At 32.8% G+C, this 17,488-nt stretch overlaps 3 protein-coding genes across 3 annotated transcripts; 2 read left to right on the top strand and 1 right to left on the bottom strand.

Moving 5' to 3' along the window:
- The first annotated feature begins 1,554 nt into the window (after positions 1–1,554).
- Positions 1,555–3,001, top strand: LOC133700554 (protein MIZU-KUSSEI 1-like). Its single transcript, XM_062124118.1, has one exon. The coding sequence runs from the start codon at positions 1,571–1,573 to the stop codon at positions 2,354–2,356; it is 786 nt and encodes a 261-aa protein (XP_061980102.1). The 5' UTR covers positions 1,555–1,570; the 3' UTR covers positions 2,357–3,001.
- An 826-nt stretch (positions 3,002–3,827) lies between these two features.
- On the top strand, positions 3,828–6,935 carry LOC133701013 (pentatricopeptide repeat-containing protein At1g80270, mitochondrial-like). The gene is made up of 3 exons (XM_062124764.1): positions 3,828–3,879; positions 4,298–4,784; positions 5,551–6,935. Exons 1-3 carry the CDS (start codon positions 3,842–3,844, stop codon positions 6,799–6,801), a joined length of 1,776 nt encoding a protein of 591 aa, XP_061980748.1. The 5' UTR covers positions 3,828–3,841; the 3' UTR covers positions 6,802–6,935.
- A 2,227-nt stretch (positions 6,936–9,162) lies between these two features.
- LOC133702336 (cytosolic sulfotransferase 15-like) lies at positions 9,163–10,556 on the bottom strand. Its single transcript, XM_062126660.1, has one exon. The coding sequence runs from the start codon at positions 10,504–10,506 to the stop codon at positions 9,469–9,471; it is 1,038 nt and encodes a 345-aa protein (XP_061982644.1). The 5' UTR covers positions 10,507–10,556; the 3' UTR covers positions 9,163–9,468.
- Positions 10,557–17,488: the final 6,932 nt, after the last annotated feature.

The raw sequence follows: 17,488 nt of genomic DNA, 5'->3' as shown, positions 1-17,488 counted from the left end.
CGGAGAATGGTGCCCCTTGAAGATAAGTGGTAGCTCTGCTCTCGAGATTAGAAAAAAAAAAAAACAATATCAGCCCTTGGATCAAGACATAAGAAAACAGAGCTGTCCAAAATTCATCGAGCTCTTTCAACGAGAAATACAAGTCGTTGGATCGAATGAAAAGAAATAATATAATCCATGAGAATTTGAAAGTAAATTTATTAATCTCGGCCTAACAAATAGATTCGAAATCTAGTTCTAACCAAGTTTTATAGCAATTTGAAAAAGGTAACTCGGTAAAAAATCTAATAATTTATTTTAAAATAATATGATGATTTTAATTTTTTTAAGAAATATTTTTAATTAATCCAAGTTGTTCTAATGATTTATAATCCAATTTTTATCTTCATTTCTTTGCTAAATCAAGTTTAACGACTATGGCCAATAACTCATCTTAAGAGCTGTCTAATTTGACGAGAGCACCGCAGCATTTGCCATGGCGACATTGTGGATAATGACCAGTTCATTCCTTTTCATGCCAATCACTCCTTTTCATGCTCTCCATGTCTGCGCCTGCACAAGATGAATAAAACAAATATACAAAACATCCTTAATTAATTAATAAACAAAAAATTAATCAAGGATATATGCTGAGTACATATGCATAAGCTGCAAAATCTTCAAGATACTGCTGCCCAGTTCACAAAACATTTTATATTGCACTTCTTGTTGACCATTGTTACAAGATGGATCAGTATATAGCTGCCAGTGGAAAGGGTCGAGGGATAGGTTCATGAAAAAAATAATAAATTAAAAAAAATAAAGATGTACATTTGATTTGAGTATATTTTTTATAGTGTTAGTTTATTGTCTTGAGATATAAAATACACATAAAGATAATAAAAATAGATAAAATATGTTTTCATGTATTTTTTATTTTTAAAAATATATAAATTCACCGAAAAACTGTTTTTGATACAAATTTATTTTTAACTAAATACTTTTTTCTTGTTTCTATAATTATTTTTTCTATATTAAAACACTAACCAAACACAACCTATAATTTAAAAAGCGAATTATAAGTAAAATTTGGGTAGAATTAAAGATAATATTTGGTGGAGCATATAATAATAAAATTTTACTTTACCAATTCACCATTCAATCAAATACATTATCATTTCAAATCACAAACTAATATATACATATATACGCTGATCCTTTTTTGGGTGGCAAAAGACGCTAGTTTTCAAGCTGTTTAGCTATCAGAAGTGTACTAAAAAATTGCCTATTTTAATGGCTACAAGAAAGCTCCGGACCATGCCAGTAGTCGATCGATCCAAGAATTACAATAACCAAGCTATCTTTAGGGTAATTATACAGAACTGGAAATTAATTCTTAACCATAAATCAGTTGTAATGCAGAAAAAACCTGGAGAAATATATATGTTTCAATTCTCCTTTAAAGAAATATAATGAGAAACAAGAACGAAGTTGAACGTGCATGCCTCAACTTCAATCTTGTTATATATGCACCACCAGCACTAATTAAGCCTACCAAATTAAGCCCGCCAAGGAGTAACAAATCTCCACCATGGCAACTCCACCATCAATCCCACCATCTCTCAAGCCGGTACAGACTCGGTCCCAGTCACCATCGACCTTTCCATCACCCCCAACCACTCCATCTGGAAAGGTGAACCCAATGTCCCCGGTCCGGCCTACTATCTCCCTCCATCAACCAAATAGCAAGAAAGGTTCATCAAAGCACAATAAGATCTTTCGTCGTGTCCGTGCTGTTTTCCGGTCATTCCCTATCATTGCTCCAGCATGCAAGATTCCTGTCTCACTCCACGGAAACCGCCTCCATGATGGGCACGTTCATGGTGGGACCCGCATGACCGGAACCCTATTTGGGCACCGGAAAGCTAGGATAAACCTTGCCATCCAAGAAAGCCCCGGATCCCTACCTGTTTTATTGCTTGAACTCACAATCCCCACGGGAAAACTCCTTCAAGATATGGGAGTGGGACTTGTTAGGATTGCCTTGGAATGTGAAAAGAAGCCACATGAAAAGACCAAGATTGAAGATGAACCGATATGGACAATGTTTTGTAATGGCAGAAAGTCAGGTTATGCGGTCAAGAGGGAGCCAACTGACGAGGATTTGAATGTGATGCAAATCTTGCACGTGGTTTCTATGGGGGCTGGTGTAATACCTACAGGAGATGGAGCCGATCAGCCTGCAGATGGAGAATTAACGTACATGCGGGCATTCTTTGAACGTGTGGCGGGGTCTAAAGACTCAGAGACCTATTATATGTTGAATCCTGATGGAAACAATGGACCAGAACTAAGCTTATTCTTTGTCAGGATTTGATAATTAAAAAAGGTAGTGCAATCATCAATGTTTGTGGAAATTCTAATCATTGAGATCAATATACGTTCTCCTGCTGGTGAAGGTTTGGATATAGAATTGATCTCTTGGTGCGCATTAATTAATTCTCTAGTGAGGGTTCTGGGAGAAGTTAATTTGAAAGCAGAATCAAGGGCAAAACAAAGTCTCCAGCTACTTGTTTGGAGGGTGACCTGGTTAATTTCTGCTGGAGAGGAAGGGGGACAATTTGTTTAATTTGGATGATTATTTTTAGGGACATTTTTCCTTTTCTGGTTACGTTACTTTTAGGGACATTAGGGTGCAGGGAATCCAAGTCCCAGCAGAGATCTCTTGTCTTTCATCAAGGTGTCCTTTGAGAAAGAAAGAAGATGCAGAGACAACCATGTAAAATCTGATTGTAAGACACCGTTATGCCATGAGAGTAAATGTAAATTATATAAGAAGGGATCGAGATAAGTACAGAGTAGTCCTGTCAACTGTGAGTGTTAAAATTTCCTAGCTTGTTCTTGCTGGGACTATGGGTTGATGGGGGCATGCATGTTTCAAAGTAACTTCGGGTAGACATGACCTTAATTTTCTGATTTGTATCAATTTATAAAGATGAGTTGGAGTTCAATTCTGCGTTTACTTCACGTTGCATGTAAATACTTCGTTTGTAGTTGTTAATATTTGTCAATTTTGGTGCAGGAATCGAGTTCATTAATTTCATGTTGATTATGTGGTAAATAACTATTAATTATACCATCAAATCAAAATTTGCACTCGATCAAATGCAGCACAACAAATTATACTGTTCGAGGAGATTCATAAAACATTTTTATACTTGTATATTCGTGTTCCAACTAAATATATATATATATATATATATATATATATATATATATATATTTATTTATTTATTTCGAGATATTAATAGATTTTAAAGCCACCTTAAAAACATTTTCAAGATTTTATTAAGATATGATTGGCTGGTATTAAAATTTCATAGAGTTATAAATGTTTCTCGATTGCTTTTCATATTCTCTCCTTTTATTCTGGTTTTGCTTCTTCTTTTTTCCGTTTGATTTTTTAAAAAATTATCAAATTCTTTTAAATACACTGAACTTAAAATCATTCATTTTTTTAATTTCAATTAATACATAAATTAATTCAATAATATTGGTTGTCGTCAAATAAAAAAGTAACCATCTAAAACAATGGCAGTAAAATTAGCTGTCTCGTACCTTTGCGTTAGGAGGTCTCGAGTTCTGACTCCTCCAACTGCCGAGCCTAGGCCTCCAGGCCCATCTCCTCCCCTAATAAAAAAAAAGTTGTTCATTAGCTTGGGCTCTGGCTAGGGTAGGGTGCATATTTCAATCTAGGCTTTATCTGGGCTGAATAGTCGGTGCATCTGGGCCCATTTTACTTTACTAACAGAGGAGGGTTTAAGACTCCATAGTCGCTGCTACTTCCTCGCTGGGGTTTATTATGTGGTCTCTCCGTCGAGCTTCTGCACACTCTCGCAGGTAACTTTCTCACCCTCTACATAGAAAGAGGTAATGGGTTTTTGTTTTCAAAGTGATTATGGTCACCATTTCTTGGTTATAATTCTTTTCACGTCGAAAGAACGGATTGCTTGTTAGTGTGATTCTTAGTGCCCATTTCTTGTTTCTGTATTTATCATCACAAGAATTGTCATTTCAAGTTTTTTATGAAACTAGGAAAGCATCCACTATAGATTTTGATGTGTTGGTTTGCCTTAAAAGTTCATAAGTAGATTGTTTGTTGGCAAAAGTTATGCCTTTTGTGTAAAATGCTTGTTTTTTTTTTAAATTAAAATTGAGAGAAAAGGTAAGCATCTTTAGTGTTGTTTATACTTTATGATGCATCCCCAATAAAATCTATTTTTTTTAAGTTATTGATTTATTTCTTGTTTAATGTCAGGATAAATAGGTCTTGGCCTGGATGTTTTAGAGCAAGGACTGCTAAATTGGACCGAATATGTCATTTTGCGAGTGATAGAGCTGGTACATGCACTCTTGAAAATGTGATTTTGGGGAGATATAATTTGTTGAATGAGCTTCACCGTAAGCCACCTATTAGTGAAAAACTATATGTGGGGAGTTGTGGCTACTGTTCTAAGGCTGCTATGGGAAATGACAATGAGAATGATGAAACTGGAGGTGGGTTTTTGGAGTTTGAGACGGGTGGTATGGATGGCATAATTGAAGAGAGCAATGCAGAGGAAGTGGATGAGGAGTCTGGTGATAAAAAGGAAGCTTTAGAGTTATTAAATACAATTACGGAAACTCCAAATATTGTTGATTTTCTTAGTAAGTTTACTGAGGAGGGCAACGAGCTGAGTCGAGGGGAGATTTATTTGATCATGGATCATCTTCGGAAAAAGCAGCTGTATTGGAGGGCATTACAGGTACCGTCTTGATCTTTTTCCTCTGTTAAGGTTTGCATTTTTTGAGCCTGCACGCATTTAGCTAAATGTTATAATCTTGCTTGCGCTTTATTGGTGGAGATGCTCCCAGTTTAATCAAGCTTATAGAATTTACTCTCCCATCGTTGTGGACTTAATCATTGCACAGAACCCTAGACACATTTCTCTCCCATTCTATGGGTAATACCCCTCAGATTTCCTGCTATTTTTTTGTGGCATGTTAAGGCACTTCTACCTTATCCAAACTAACAAGACTACCTTTGCTATCCTCGTTATAGTCACCAACTTCAGATTATTAAAAGCGTGTTTCGAAACGTTAGACTAAGACCTCATGTGAACAGCCAAAAGTGATTGTCAGGACCTCATTTCTGAATCAATTGATTTTTAAAGACTATATTCATTTCTTAATTGGTTAGTACAGCTTGTTTATAAGATTCAATAAAACAAGATGATCTGACAGACAACATAGAAACTAGCTATAAATTTACGTGAATATTCTGGACAAATCAGGTAGTGATATTTCCTGTTTGTTTGATAATAACTTAGTGAGGACATGTCTTTTTCTCAATGCATTTCTTTTTTTTATAGCCAGTGTAGAACTCATTTTGCCCATATCTCTTTCATTTTGCCAATTGGCATCAGAATGTTTGTCACCTTTTTCAAGACTTTCCAGTTCTTAGTTTGTATCTTCTCCTCATTGAATCAAACAATGCTATGTTCTGATTTAACTTCTTCTGTATCGTTGCAGTTTTCTGAGTGGCTGGAAAGAAGTAAGCAAACTGATTTCACTGAAAGGGACTATGCATGTCATCTTGATTGCATTGCGAAAGTACTGGGGCTTTGGAGGGCAGAGAAGTTTATTGAGAAGATCCCTGAGTCCTTTAGAGGTAAATTAGTTTATCAAACCCTCTTGGCGAGCTGCGTCAGTGTTTTGAATATCAAGAAAGCAGAGTCCGTTTTCCGGAAAATGAGGGACCTAGGTTTGCCAATCACTGTCGAAGCATGTGAACAGATGATAATTATCTACAAGAGGCTGGAGAAGAAAAAAATACCCAATATATTGTTGATGATGAAGGACCAAAATATCAAACCTTCTTTCCTTACATACAAGCTTCTTATTGATGCTAAATGTCAGTTTAATGACACAACGGGGATGGAGAAATTAGTTGAGGCTATGAGGAATGAAGGCATGGAACTTGACGTCTTTGCTCTAGCTGTCATAGCAAGGCACTACATAAGTGTGGGATTAAAAGATAAAGCTGACCTCATCTTGAAGGAAATTGAAAAAAGAAAACAGAAGGGTGGAGGTCTTGGAGCTCGTAGATCATTGCTTTCCCTCTATGCTTCTCTTGGAAATGCTGATGAGGTGGGTAGAATTTGGAAGGAATGCAAAGCAGATCCCAAGCAGAGTGAGTGCATAGCTGCCATACGAGCCTGGGGCAAGTTGGGCAAAGTGGAAGAAGCAGAAGCAGTCTCAGAGATAATGCTTCAGACATGGAAGAATCCCACATTTGGATATTACACCTCTCTTCTGAATGTTTACATAGACAACAACTTAACCAGTAAGGGCAAGGATCTGGTGGAACAGATGGGTGATATTGGGTCGTGGGCTGGCCCATTGACCTGGGATGCACTAGTGAGGCTTTATATCAAATCTGGTGATGTTGAGAAAGCGCATTCAATTTTGCTAAAGGTAGCTAGGATGAAGAGGAAGAGGCCTTTGTACACAACATGCATCGCTGTCATGGAGCATTATGCAAAACGAGGCGATATACATAACACAGAGAAGTTGTTCCAGAGTATGAGGGAGCTAGGGTATACAGCACGCTTTAAACCATTTGAGATTCTGGTCGATGCTTACATCAACGCGAAAACTCCAATCTATGGGTTGCGAGCGAGGATGAAGGCAGATAACCTATACCCTAAAAAAGAATTTGCTGGAAAAATGGCATTAGTTGATTGTTTCAGAAAGGCTGAATTATCAAATCTGCTTGATTAAGAGCTCCATTGTTCCAGATGTAGCTGTATCATTCCCAAGTTAATATGTACACAATTTGTAAGGTAAGGATGCTGGAATGGTTTAGGATCATGGCATTTTAGTGATCTGTAAATGTAAGAGGATTATTTTAAACCTCCCCATGTCTCTCTCCATAGGTCCCAAAGAATCCTCCCATCGTCCCATTGTTGAAGCAACTTGACTAGACTGGGAGAACTGGTCCTCGCTACTCTTTTAACTTCCTTTAACCGCTAGTAATATGTTTTCTAATAATATTTAATATGATAATCTTGAAATTGAGAATGTCATTAAAATAAACCAAGTCAAGCCAAATCCACCAGGTTTTTCTTGCATCTCTCTTTCTAGGTGTTGCCTCGTGGAAGAGCTGAGATAGGTGGCCCAGTCACCCACCTTACCTTTCCTGAGAAAGGAGGTGTTTGCATGATTTTGCAAGTAGTTGCCACTCTAGTTGACCATTAAATCCTTCAAATTATTTAAACTGCATAGAGTTTCTTTTTCTTGAATCACACCTTGTGTTTCTTCATCTATTGAAAAAGGGTACCCTATAAACTCGGCCACCCTCTTCAAGGGCGTGAGTGTGTCTTCCTTCAAGTTTTCCTACATAAAAAATTGACACTCTGGGGATTCTTCAAGCTATCTTTTCAAAACCCTTGTACATGCCCCAAAACGAAACTGTGGGGGTTGCAGATTATCTTGATAGGTTATCCAGATTTGATCGGTCAATATTCATCTGAATATCCATCTGATTCGGACAAAAATCCGCTTGGACTAGGCTTCAGGTAAGCAGACCGACCCCACCAGGCCAAGTTTAATACCATGCCCGCAACTTCTCTCTTGTAGAACGACTAAAAAATACTCCTCATCCAGCTTCTCTGGTTCACCTTCAACATTGGAAAAATGAAACCAGGATGCCACCACGTTAAAAGGGTTACGATAAATGTAACCTTCACGACAATTAGACTTCTTGATGGATTCGGGCAATGATGAATAGGGAATGTGAGCAGCGAAAAGCCTTGGAGATGTAGACGGAGTAGTGCTAGTACTGATATAGTGATATATAAAGATAAGGGGAAGTTCCTTCTTGGTCGAAGAGATCAAGCTCAATAAAGGGCCCGAACTTTGTGAGTGCTCGAAGCAAGTCAAGGTTTATCTGAGGAAGGATAGCGAGAACGATTGACAATGGAAAATATCAAGGTCATTAGCCAAGATCGGAGCCAGATTTTGGGAAGGAGGCAAGTATGAATATCCTAGTCATGAAATTGGAACCTACTAAATTATCTGATTAAGATTAATATAAACCAAATTAAAGCTAACACACTTAAAATAAATAAATTAAAGATAGTTATTTATAAAAAATTTAAGATTATTAACCATGAATAATATTATTTAATTATTATGTTTAAAATAAAAATAATTGAAGTTAATTAATTTTAAAATATTTGAAATAATTTTTATTTTTGAAATACAATAAGCAGTCTTCATGTAAATAAACAAAGCTAATGTACTTTCAACCTACTTTTATAAAAATTATTTTTATTTCTGAAAATTAAAATTAAGTAATTGATTCTTAAAATCATTATTAAATAACTACTTGATGATTTGCTATAAAATAATGGAGTAAAAGCTATAAAAGTAAAGCAATAAGCATGCTATGATTCGTACTATATATATATATATATATATATATATATATATATATATATATATATATATGCAGACGTCCCCAAAGCAATTTGAACCAATCAACTTGGCTCATCTTCTTTGTAATAAAATCCCAACCACTTTTAGCAATATTATTGATTATCAGCTGTCAGCTTCCAGGCAATCTTATCTTTCATTACAGGAGAAGGATAAACTAAGCCACTATCAAGATAAAAAACAATTAATAAAGGTTGAAACTTGAAACTAGATAAAAGTAAAGGTTCAGATCCATGTCAGCAAAACAGGAAAACTCAAGAACTTTCATAACAGCTAAAATCAACGAAACTACAAGAGAAATTGCAACCCAACAACAATATAAAAAAGGCCTCAAGAGAGAAAACATATCACAATATACAAGATTATGAACTTTACAACAAACTTACTGAAGTATCATCCCGAGAGTATATATTCACTTCAAGTCCATGCCATAAAGTCAGCCAATTAATATATATATAAACCCCAAGTTTTGCAAGCGAGTCAGCCATAGAATTAGCTTTTCTAAGATTGTGACTAAAAGAAATGTTGCCTAGCCTAGAAGAAAACCTGAAAACCTTAGCAAAATGATCCTGAAACTTTCAAGGTCTGGAATTGGGATTGTTCAACCCACTCACCGTAGAAGAAGAATCAAACTCAATTAAAAAGTTAATCCCAATAATATCGACTTTATTTATTGCAATCACACTTAGGTTAATAACATGAACATCTCTTGTAAATAAATTATAGTTCAATTGACATTTGTATTCTTATTCCCTCAATATCTCTGTAGCTCTAATTTCTTCTTTATAACAAAAGAAGAAGAAGAAGCAGCAGCAGCTTGGACACCTCCTTTTCATCATAAACACCTTCCCCTTCATCATATTTTTTTTTATCGCATGCAATTTTTTTTTTGATAAAATTAAAAAGTAAGAGCACATATGCCAAATTTGAAGTAACATAACTTGCCCCTAGCTAAGGAAACACTTTGAATTCAATACCAGATCCACCCAACTTTTCCTCTGTTAATTGAGATAATTGCTTCACCATTGAAGGCGACAGATAATTCACCCAATCTCCGACTTCAGCTTTCCTAAACAAGTGCTTATTTTCGAAGTTCGTAATAGACCTTCCAGATTTGTTAACTTCTAAATTCTTCATCTTCTCAAAGCTACAAAGGCTGGCTATCTTTTCCACTACACCTTCCTTTTCTTCTTCCATTGAAAAAGGGCAGCCAATAAATTTGGCAATCTTCTTCAAGTAAAACGTAACATCTGCTTTCATGTCCTCATACTTCAAGAACAACACCTTGTCTTGTCTCTCCAAGCTTTCCTTCCAGTATCCCAACATATGGTCCCAGAAGGGACCGAACCCTACAACCCCTTCGCAATACATTTTGAAGGTTTCCTCTAGTAACAGTGGAGGAACAGTTTCTGATCTCAGCTTGTTGCTGAAAGTCCATGAGGAAATAAAAGTGTCCAAAGGGTTTCTACAGATATAAATAATCCGGCAATTAGACTTCTTGATGGAGTCTTGAAGTGAAGCAAATGGAATGTGGGTGGCAAAAAGTCTAGGATCAGGGAGTTTCGAGAGGTCAGGAACTTGCTTGTCTGCATAAAGCTTGTACTCAAAGAAAGGTGCAAGATCGTGAGGATTAGAGACGAGCAAAGGATGGTCATTGCTAGAGATTGCAAATTTCTTGCGATTCATGATGGCAAAAGATAGGGCTTTGAGCCAGGTAGTTCCTGATTTAGGTATTGATGCTAGGATAACATCAGTGTCTCTTGGTTGAAAGTGTTTTTGAAAAGAGATTATCGCTTGGATTTCTTTTGGTTGGCACCAAAACCCTTTGTATTTATAGAGGTATGCAGTTCTCCAACCTTTCTCTCTTGGGAGTGAAAGCAGCAATTCCTTGCACTCATTGGTTAATCTCTCTAAATCCTCTCCATTGTCATTTGCTTGATTCTTTGTGAAATGGTTGAGAACCACGGAAGTTGTAGTAGAGGCAGGCATGGTGCTTGATTTCAGATACTAAGGGGTGGCATGAAACACTAGCTTCTACACACCAACTTATATAATTCTTGCATATCATATAGCATTTATGATTTTGGTGGAGAAAATGTGAAACATGTTAAGAATGTGGTCAGCCTTCAGCACTGTGTTGTCGGCTACCTTCACGTTCTAGAAAGGTGCAAACGCAAGCATCCTTTGTTCTCTTATGCAATGGTTGCAAATTATGGCTACGTGTTGAAACTTTATGAATTGAATGGAAAGATTTTAATGAATATTTTAAATTATTTTGAGTATTAATAATTAAATTTTAAATAGAATTTAATATTTAAAAATAGTATAAAATTAATTCAGAGGTAAACCTCTTTAATTTACTACGCTAATTAAAAAAAAGAGAAATTAATATTAAAATTATTTTTTTCAAAATACTCATTTTTTTGCTTTCTTTTTTGTTTGATTGATATCTTTGATAGAATAAGTTGAAGATGTTTTTTTTTTTCTGTAATATAATTTATCCTTTGTATGCTCTGCATTTATTTGCGATTCCCTAACAAGAAAAAAAAAGGAATTTAAGTTATAAACTAAAGGTTATGTTTGGTATGGGAGAAAAGAGGGTGAAATCTTGACCTTATAATTTTTCACCTTTCTTCTCTTTATTTGTTACTTAAAAAATTGAAGGGAGAAAAATTATGAAGGGTTATATTAATACTAATTAAACCCCCAAAGTGAGGGTAAGTTTTATCCTTCAAGCACGAGGAGTAAGAATTTAAGAATTTATTGAAGGGGAAAATTTTGATTTTTATGCATTTTCTACTTTTTTTTAACTTTAAAAAATTATTTTTTCTTCCACTTTTCATTCTGGAACAGAAACATATATTTATTAATTATTTATAATTTTGCTTACCTCTTAAAATTTATTCTATTTACATTCGAATTAATTTACTCCTATTCATAATTTTCCAACTTTCACCAGACATTTTTAAAACTTCACCCTTTTAATATTTTTACAACCTTAACACTCCATCCTTAATTATATCTTACCTCTTTAACATCTATAAAATTCCTCACCTTTTACCAAACACAACCTAAGATCCTTTGATACAAAGAATATAGCTATTACTTTAACAAGTAGTACGTGGAAGTCTTGTCAAGCCAATAATGATTAGCATTCTCATCTGTTTGTGTGACAATGAAGAATTAATGCCCATTTTAGATCAAATAAAAAACAGAGAAGGTATAGACTTAAAAGAATTAGGTTGGTCGACATGCCGTCAAAGAGAGCATGCTCTTCACCGTCCCCTTCGCCGACAATTAGAAATGGCAATCAAAATAATTACCATGTCTCTACTTTCTGTCGAGCTTGGATCATTTCTCGAAGTGAAGATCAGTTCATTAATTTCCTGTCTGTTAAGATGATAGATTTGACTTGTTTGTTCAATGAATCTATTTCGAGGAGAGAAATAATTTAAAGCTGGGAGAAAAAATCATAATTAATGGATCACACCAAAGTGATTTTGATATTTCTATATATCTGCATTTAAAAATAATAATAAAGAGAAATGCTTTTCGAAGAAGCATATTTCTTTTATTCCCAAAAACCTATTGGGTTTTATACGAACTCTATCATTGGTTGTCATCTCTACAAAATTTATCATTATCTATTCATAATGATTGTGTTTATCTAAAACAACTTGATATGATTACATTTAATTAAAAATATAAGCTTATCATTATATTATTTCCATCAATTATTATAGTTATCAATATCACCTTATAATGATATATCTTTAAATATACCAAGTGTCTTCACAGAAAAAAAAAAAATATGACACTGTAAGAACGCATTTAAAAAAAACTACGTTAATCAACCTCATGTGTGTGTGCGTATATATAAAATTAAAAAATTCTTTATAAATCCATTAAACAAAAAAACTGAGAAGCATACACCTTTCTCTTATTTTAGGACATGATAGTAATAACTTTTAATAGGGAATCATTGTCTTAATTTCTAAAATTATGTTTTCCTTATTTTTATTTTTTTTACATTTGCTGGCTAATTTCATTTTTTTTTAATAAAAAACCAAACTAAATAAGTTTATTTTTGGGGTTTTTGAAGTTTTGACCAAAAAAAAAACTAATACCATAGATAATTAATAGCAAATAAAAAAATCAGTCCAATTTTGTCTCATTACCTGAAAAAATTAATTTTTTTTATAAAACACAATACCTTCATTAAGATCTCATATATAACTAGCGAGAAGAAAATTGCTAGAGAGAGAGAAACAAAGAAAGAAATAGGTACTTTAAAAATCAAACAGGAGTAAACAAAACAATGTCCTTTTAACACATAATTAAAGCCATAACAAAAACCAAAATTTGAAATTAAAACAAAATGAAACCAAGAAAACAAATCTGCTTCTCAATGAACTCCTGATTACTTTGCCAAATGATTTGCGACATGATTCCTCTTTCTAAGAATATGAGTAACGTTCATAGTAAAAAGGATACTACAAGAATTTAAAATGTCAACGAATCCACCTAGTAATCGTCATGGTCTCATGATATTGTGACTCTTAATCCATGTAGTGACATTATATGAATCAAACTCACTATACAATCCAATATCAAACTCTGCAATCCAATTTTTAATAAGTGCATAGGAACAATCAATACGTACTTGAAGAGCTTTTCTAATTGCCAAAACCTCAACCGCATTTGATTCTTTTATACATGTAGAACAAGAGAAGACACATAGAAAATTTCCTTCATAATCTTTTAAAACTCCACCATGCTATAAGGACTTGGTTTGCCATCCACATTCCACTTTAACATGCTTACCGCAGGTGGTATCCAAGTCGAAATTACTTCAAATTCTAGCCGTCTTGGTCCACACCTAAAAAAACTATTAGTATTAATAAACTTATTATCCCTCTATAATTCCCATTATTATACCTTAATTGCTAGAAATATAAAGTTCATTCATGCATTTCATTTCCATTTGACTTATTTCCCTTTGTTATAGTTGTCATAACCTATTTTTTCACCCTAATATTATGTGTATTTTTCCTTATTTTATTTTTTAAAAAATTAATATTTTAAATTCAAAAACATTTTTGGGACACAAGAAAATAAGCTTTAAATTGCAGAACATCAATAAGCTGGAAGAATAGCTAGATTAGGACTTTTTGATAAGATAGGTTGAGGAAAAACTTGATTTGAAGCAAAAGTTTAAGTTTGAAATCCTAATTAACTACAATTAAAAGAATTAGTTAAGTCTAAAGTCTTAATCAAATTTTTTATGGGTTTAATTGATTTAATTAATAATTTAATTAAAGAAAATTGAGTTTAAAAGTAAATTTGGCTAAAATTAGATGAATTGAATAAATTCAAGGACTTAATTAAACTTCTAATGGGTTTTAAAGATTCAATCAAGGTCAATTTGCAATGATTGAAAGATTAGGGACTTAATCGAAGCTTGGAGGAAGCAAATTATTGCAATCAAGGCTTAATTAAAAGAAATTTAAAGTTTAAAGGCTGATTGAGGGTCTAATTAAATAATTTCATGACCATGGACCAACTTGCAAAAAACACATGACTTTAAAGATTGAAATTGATGAAATTATGGGTCAAATTAAAAAAAATTAAAAGTTTGATAGTCATCTAGGTGTCTAGTTGAACAAATTAAAAACTAAAAACAAAATTGTAAAAGGCGCTCAAATTTAGAGTTGTCAATTAAGTTTGACAGGGGTGAAATTGCATTAAATTAGGAGTTCAGAAAGAAATTATGAGTAAAATTAAAATAAATTAGACGATTAGGGATTAAATTGAAATTTGTTAAATCCCAAATTAAAAACCCTAATTTGTAGGGTTTAGCCTAGACGACATGTCATTCAGCCACTGTGTATCTTCTCCTTTAGCAATATTTGCTAATCGAGTAGACATCTTCAGATAAATGAATGTGGTGTTTCCAACTATCCAACGTCTCCAAACACCACCATGCGATAAAGGGGAAATACAGGGGATGGGGGTTCCCTTCTACAAGGTTGTGCCACATTTACTCGATGTTTATACCTCACTTGCCACATGGAAGTCATCAAATTCTTTTTCCGAGTCAGCCTTGATTGTTTTAGAGAAATTCAACAGTGTTGCCTCCAACTTTGAATTAATGGTAAGGAAGCTACAGACCACCAAACAAAGTGTGGTTTGATCCTAGTTGGAGAATAACACTTCCTTTATAATTCTATGGTTTGTTTTACTCCAACAACTTTTTATTGTCAATGATTAATTCATAGAATATGTACCTCTAATCTGTCATTTTTTATCAAGCTTCAGCTACTAAGTTCTTAACCCTTTCTAGAAGCTCTCTATGGTTTGTTAGGCATCAAGAGATAAGGAAAACAAAAAGGAAGAAAGAAAAAAAATAATCTCCTAATAGATTGGAAAAAAGTATCCTCTATAACCTAGTTTTGAAAAACCACCCTAAAATTCACAAATGATTTCACAACCACCTATCATAGGAGACTATAAAAAAACAAGAAAAATCACCAAAAGAGAGGGTAGAGAGGGGTAGAAAAAAGGAAAAAAAAGAGATAAAAAAGAAAAGGGAAGAAATTGGGAAGGCTTATAAGATCCAAAATCAAGTTCATAGTCTCGCAATAAAAGATTTATTTTATTGTTGTTGGGTTTGGAGATAAGAAGAAAGAAAGGCAACATTATAAATCTATTTCTTTTTAAAGATTTCAAGCTTTGAAGGTATATTCTTGTAAGCTTTGAAAGTGAAGTCTATGAGGTTTGCTGGATTGATTTTTATTATTTAAATGCAATGTTTTGAATGTATTGAAATGATGATGATTGCCTTAATTTGAAATTTAATCAAAGATGGCAACAAGGTTATAATATTTTTATGGTTTAGTTTATGCATGTTTTAAATTTGCAGTTTTGGATGATGAAATTTGATGCATATTTATGATGATGTGTTATTTTTTTGTTAGTTATTTTGATTCAAGTTGCTTGGTTTTGATAATGTGTTTTGTTGGAACTAGAAAAACATGTTTTGATAATGTGTTTTGTTTGTTTTGAATCATTTTTTGTCCATTTGTTTACACATAAACCTTTTTTTTAGTATGATTAATCAATAATCTGGTGTTATTTATCATCAATAACATGTTTTAAATGGTTTTTAATTCTAGAGTTTTAATTTTAAACTGAAACTCATTTTGACAAAATCATGATATTTAAATGAAAATGAAAGTGATGTGATGCTAGATTATTGATTTTTGCATGATTTCTAATATGTATGCATTTTTTTTTGACCAAATCTGGTCTGATTTCTAATATGAACATTGGTGTTCTTTATTTTATTTTGTTTTGATCGGTTTTGTTTAAGAGATTTTTGAGTTTTTATGTTTTTTTATGCTAGATTTATTTTGGTTTTGGCTTGTTTTCATGTCAACTTAGTTGAGTCAACTCGGTCGAGTAAAAACTAGGTCAGTCTTTTATACCCTGTTTGATTTATTTTTTTTTTTTGTTTAAGGGTATGTTTGGAAAATATCCCTTAAGCTTATTTTGGGTAATTTTATTTTTAAAAAAATGATTCTCACCAAACATGGCCTTTCAAAAATACAAGAAAAAAAAATAACCCCCATATATATATATATATATATATATATATATATATATATATATATATATATGTTTTTTTTTGTGTGTGTTGCATACATCTCTCAAAAAAATAGATTGTATTTGTATATTTAATCATGTTAAAAAATCACAAAATATAGTCCTTTTATTTTGCATGTATTTTTTAGATTTAATAACTAGTTTATTAAAGTTATGAAAACTTCACCTGCATTTTAAAAATAACAAAAAAACTATTTTTTTCTTTTTAATATGTAGGATTACAAACTTATATGTAAGACGTATTCCCGATATTAAATTTAAAAATACTAAAAAATTTGTTTTGTTTTTTGTTAATATCTGAGATTACAAACTTATATGTAAAACGTATTCCAAATATTAAATTTAAAAACACTAAAAAAAATTATTTTGTTTTTTGTTAGTATTTGGGATTACAAAATTATAAATAAGTTGTATTCCTGATATTTAATTCAAAAACACTAAAAAACAATTATTGTGTTTTCTATTAGTAAACGAGATTATGAACTTATATGTAAAACGTATCCATGGTATTAATAAAAAGATAGTTTTTTTTTTAATTTTTATATTGATATTAGAACGGTTAGGTTTTTAACTTGATAAAATTAAGTTTTTAACCTAATAAGATAAAGATTCTCTTACAAAAGATGAATTTTCTTAAACCTTAAATAGAACAACAATTAGAAAACACAATATTTTTTAATTTATATCAGAAAAATAAGTGATGCAACTTACTTCAGGTAAGATATATTAGGAGTGTTAATACATCTTCTTAACACAATCAATTTCTTTACTCGAACTCTGAGACTAATTAGGGTTTCTAGTAACCAAAATATTAGGTGGCGACTCGTTTTTTTTTTCTCTTCTACTAATAAAGGACAAGAATTCCTTGTTCTTTTTACTTATATCATTCCTGACAATTCCGATCTAGGGGGATAATTGTCGCGACACCATACATGTGCGACAATGGTTGCTTTGATTAAAGTTTTTGATATATTTTGGTGCACGTTACTTTTTAAAAATATTTTTTATTTAAGAATGCATTAAAAAAAATTTAAATTATTTTTTATCTTTAACATCAACACATTAAAATTAAAAAAAATTAAAAAAAAAAGTTAATTTAATATCTTTTTAAATAAAATATATTTTTAAAACCTACGCAATAAACACTCATGACTTGCGCCGAATGCATTGATAGTGATCTGATGGCAAATATGAAAAGCAAATGCTCTCGTTGCAACTATTAGGCTCCCACCAGAAGAGGACATACTGGCAGTCCTGGTTTCGTCTTGTTTTCCTCCATCAGTCTTAGAGAATTTATATGAAATTA

This window comes from Populus nigra, chromosome 8 (genome assembly GCF_951802175.1).
Source record: "Populus nigra chromosome 8, ddPopNigr1.1, whole genome shotgun sequence".
In the NCBI taxonomy this organism is placed as follows: domain Eukaryota; kingdom Viridiplantae; phylum Streptophyta; class Magnoliopsida; order Malpighiales; family Salicaceae; genus Populus; species Populus nigra.
This window is presented reverse-complemented; position numbering and strand designations above follow the sequence as displayed.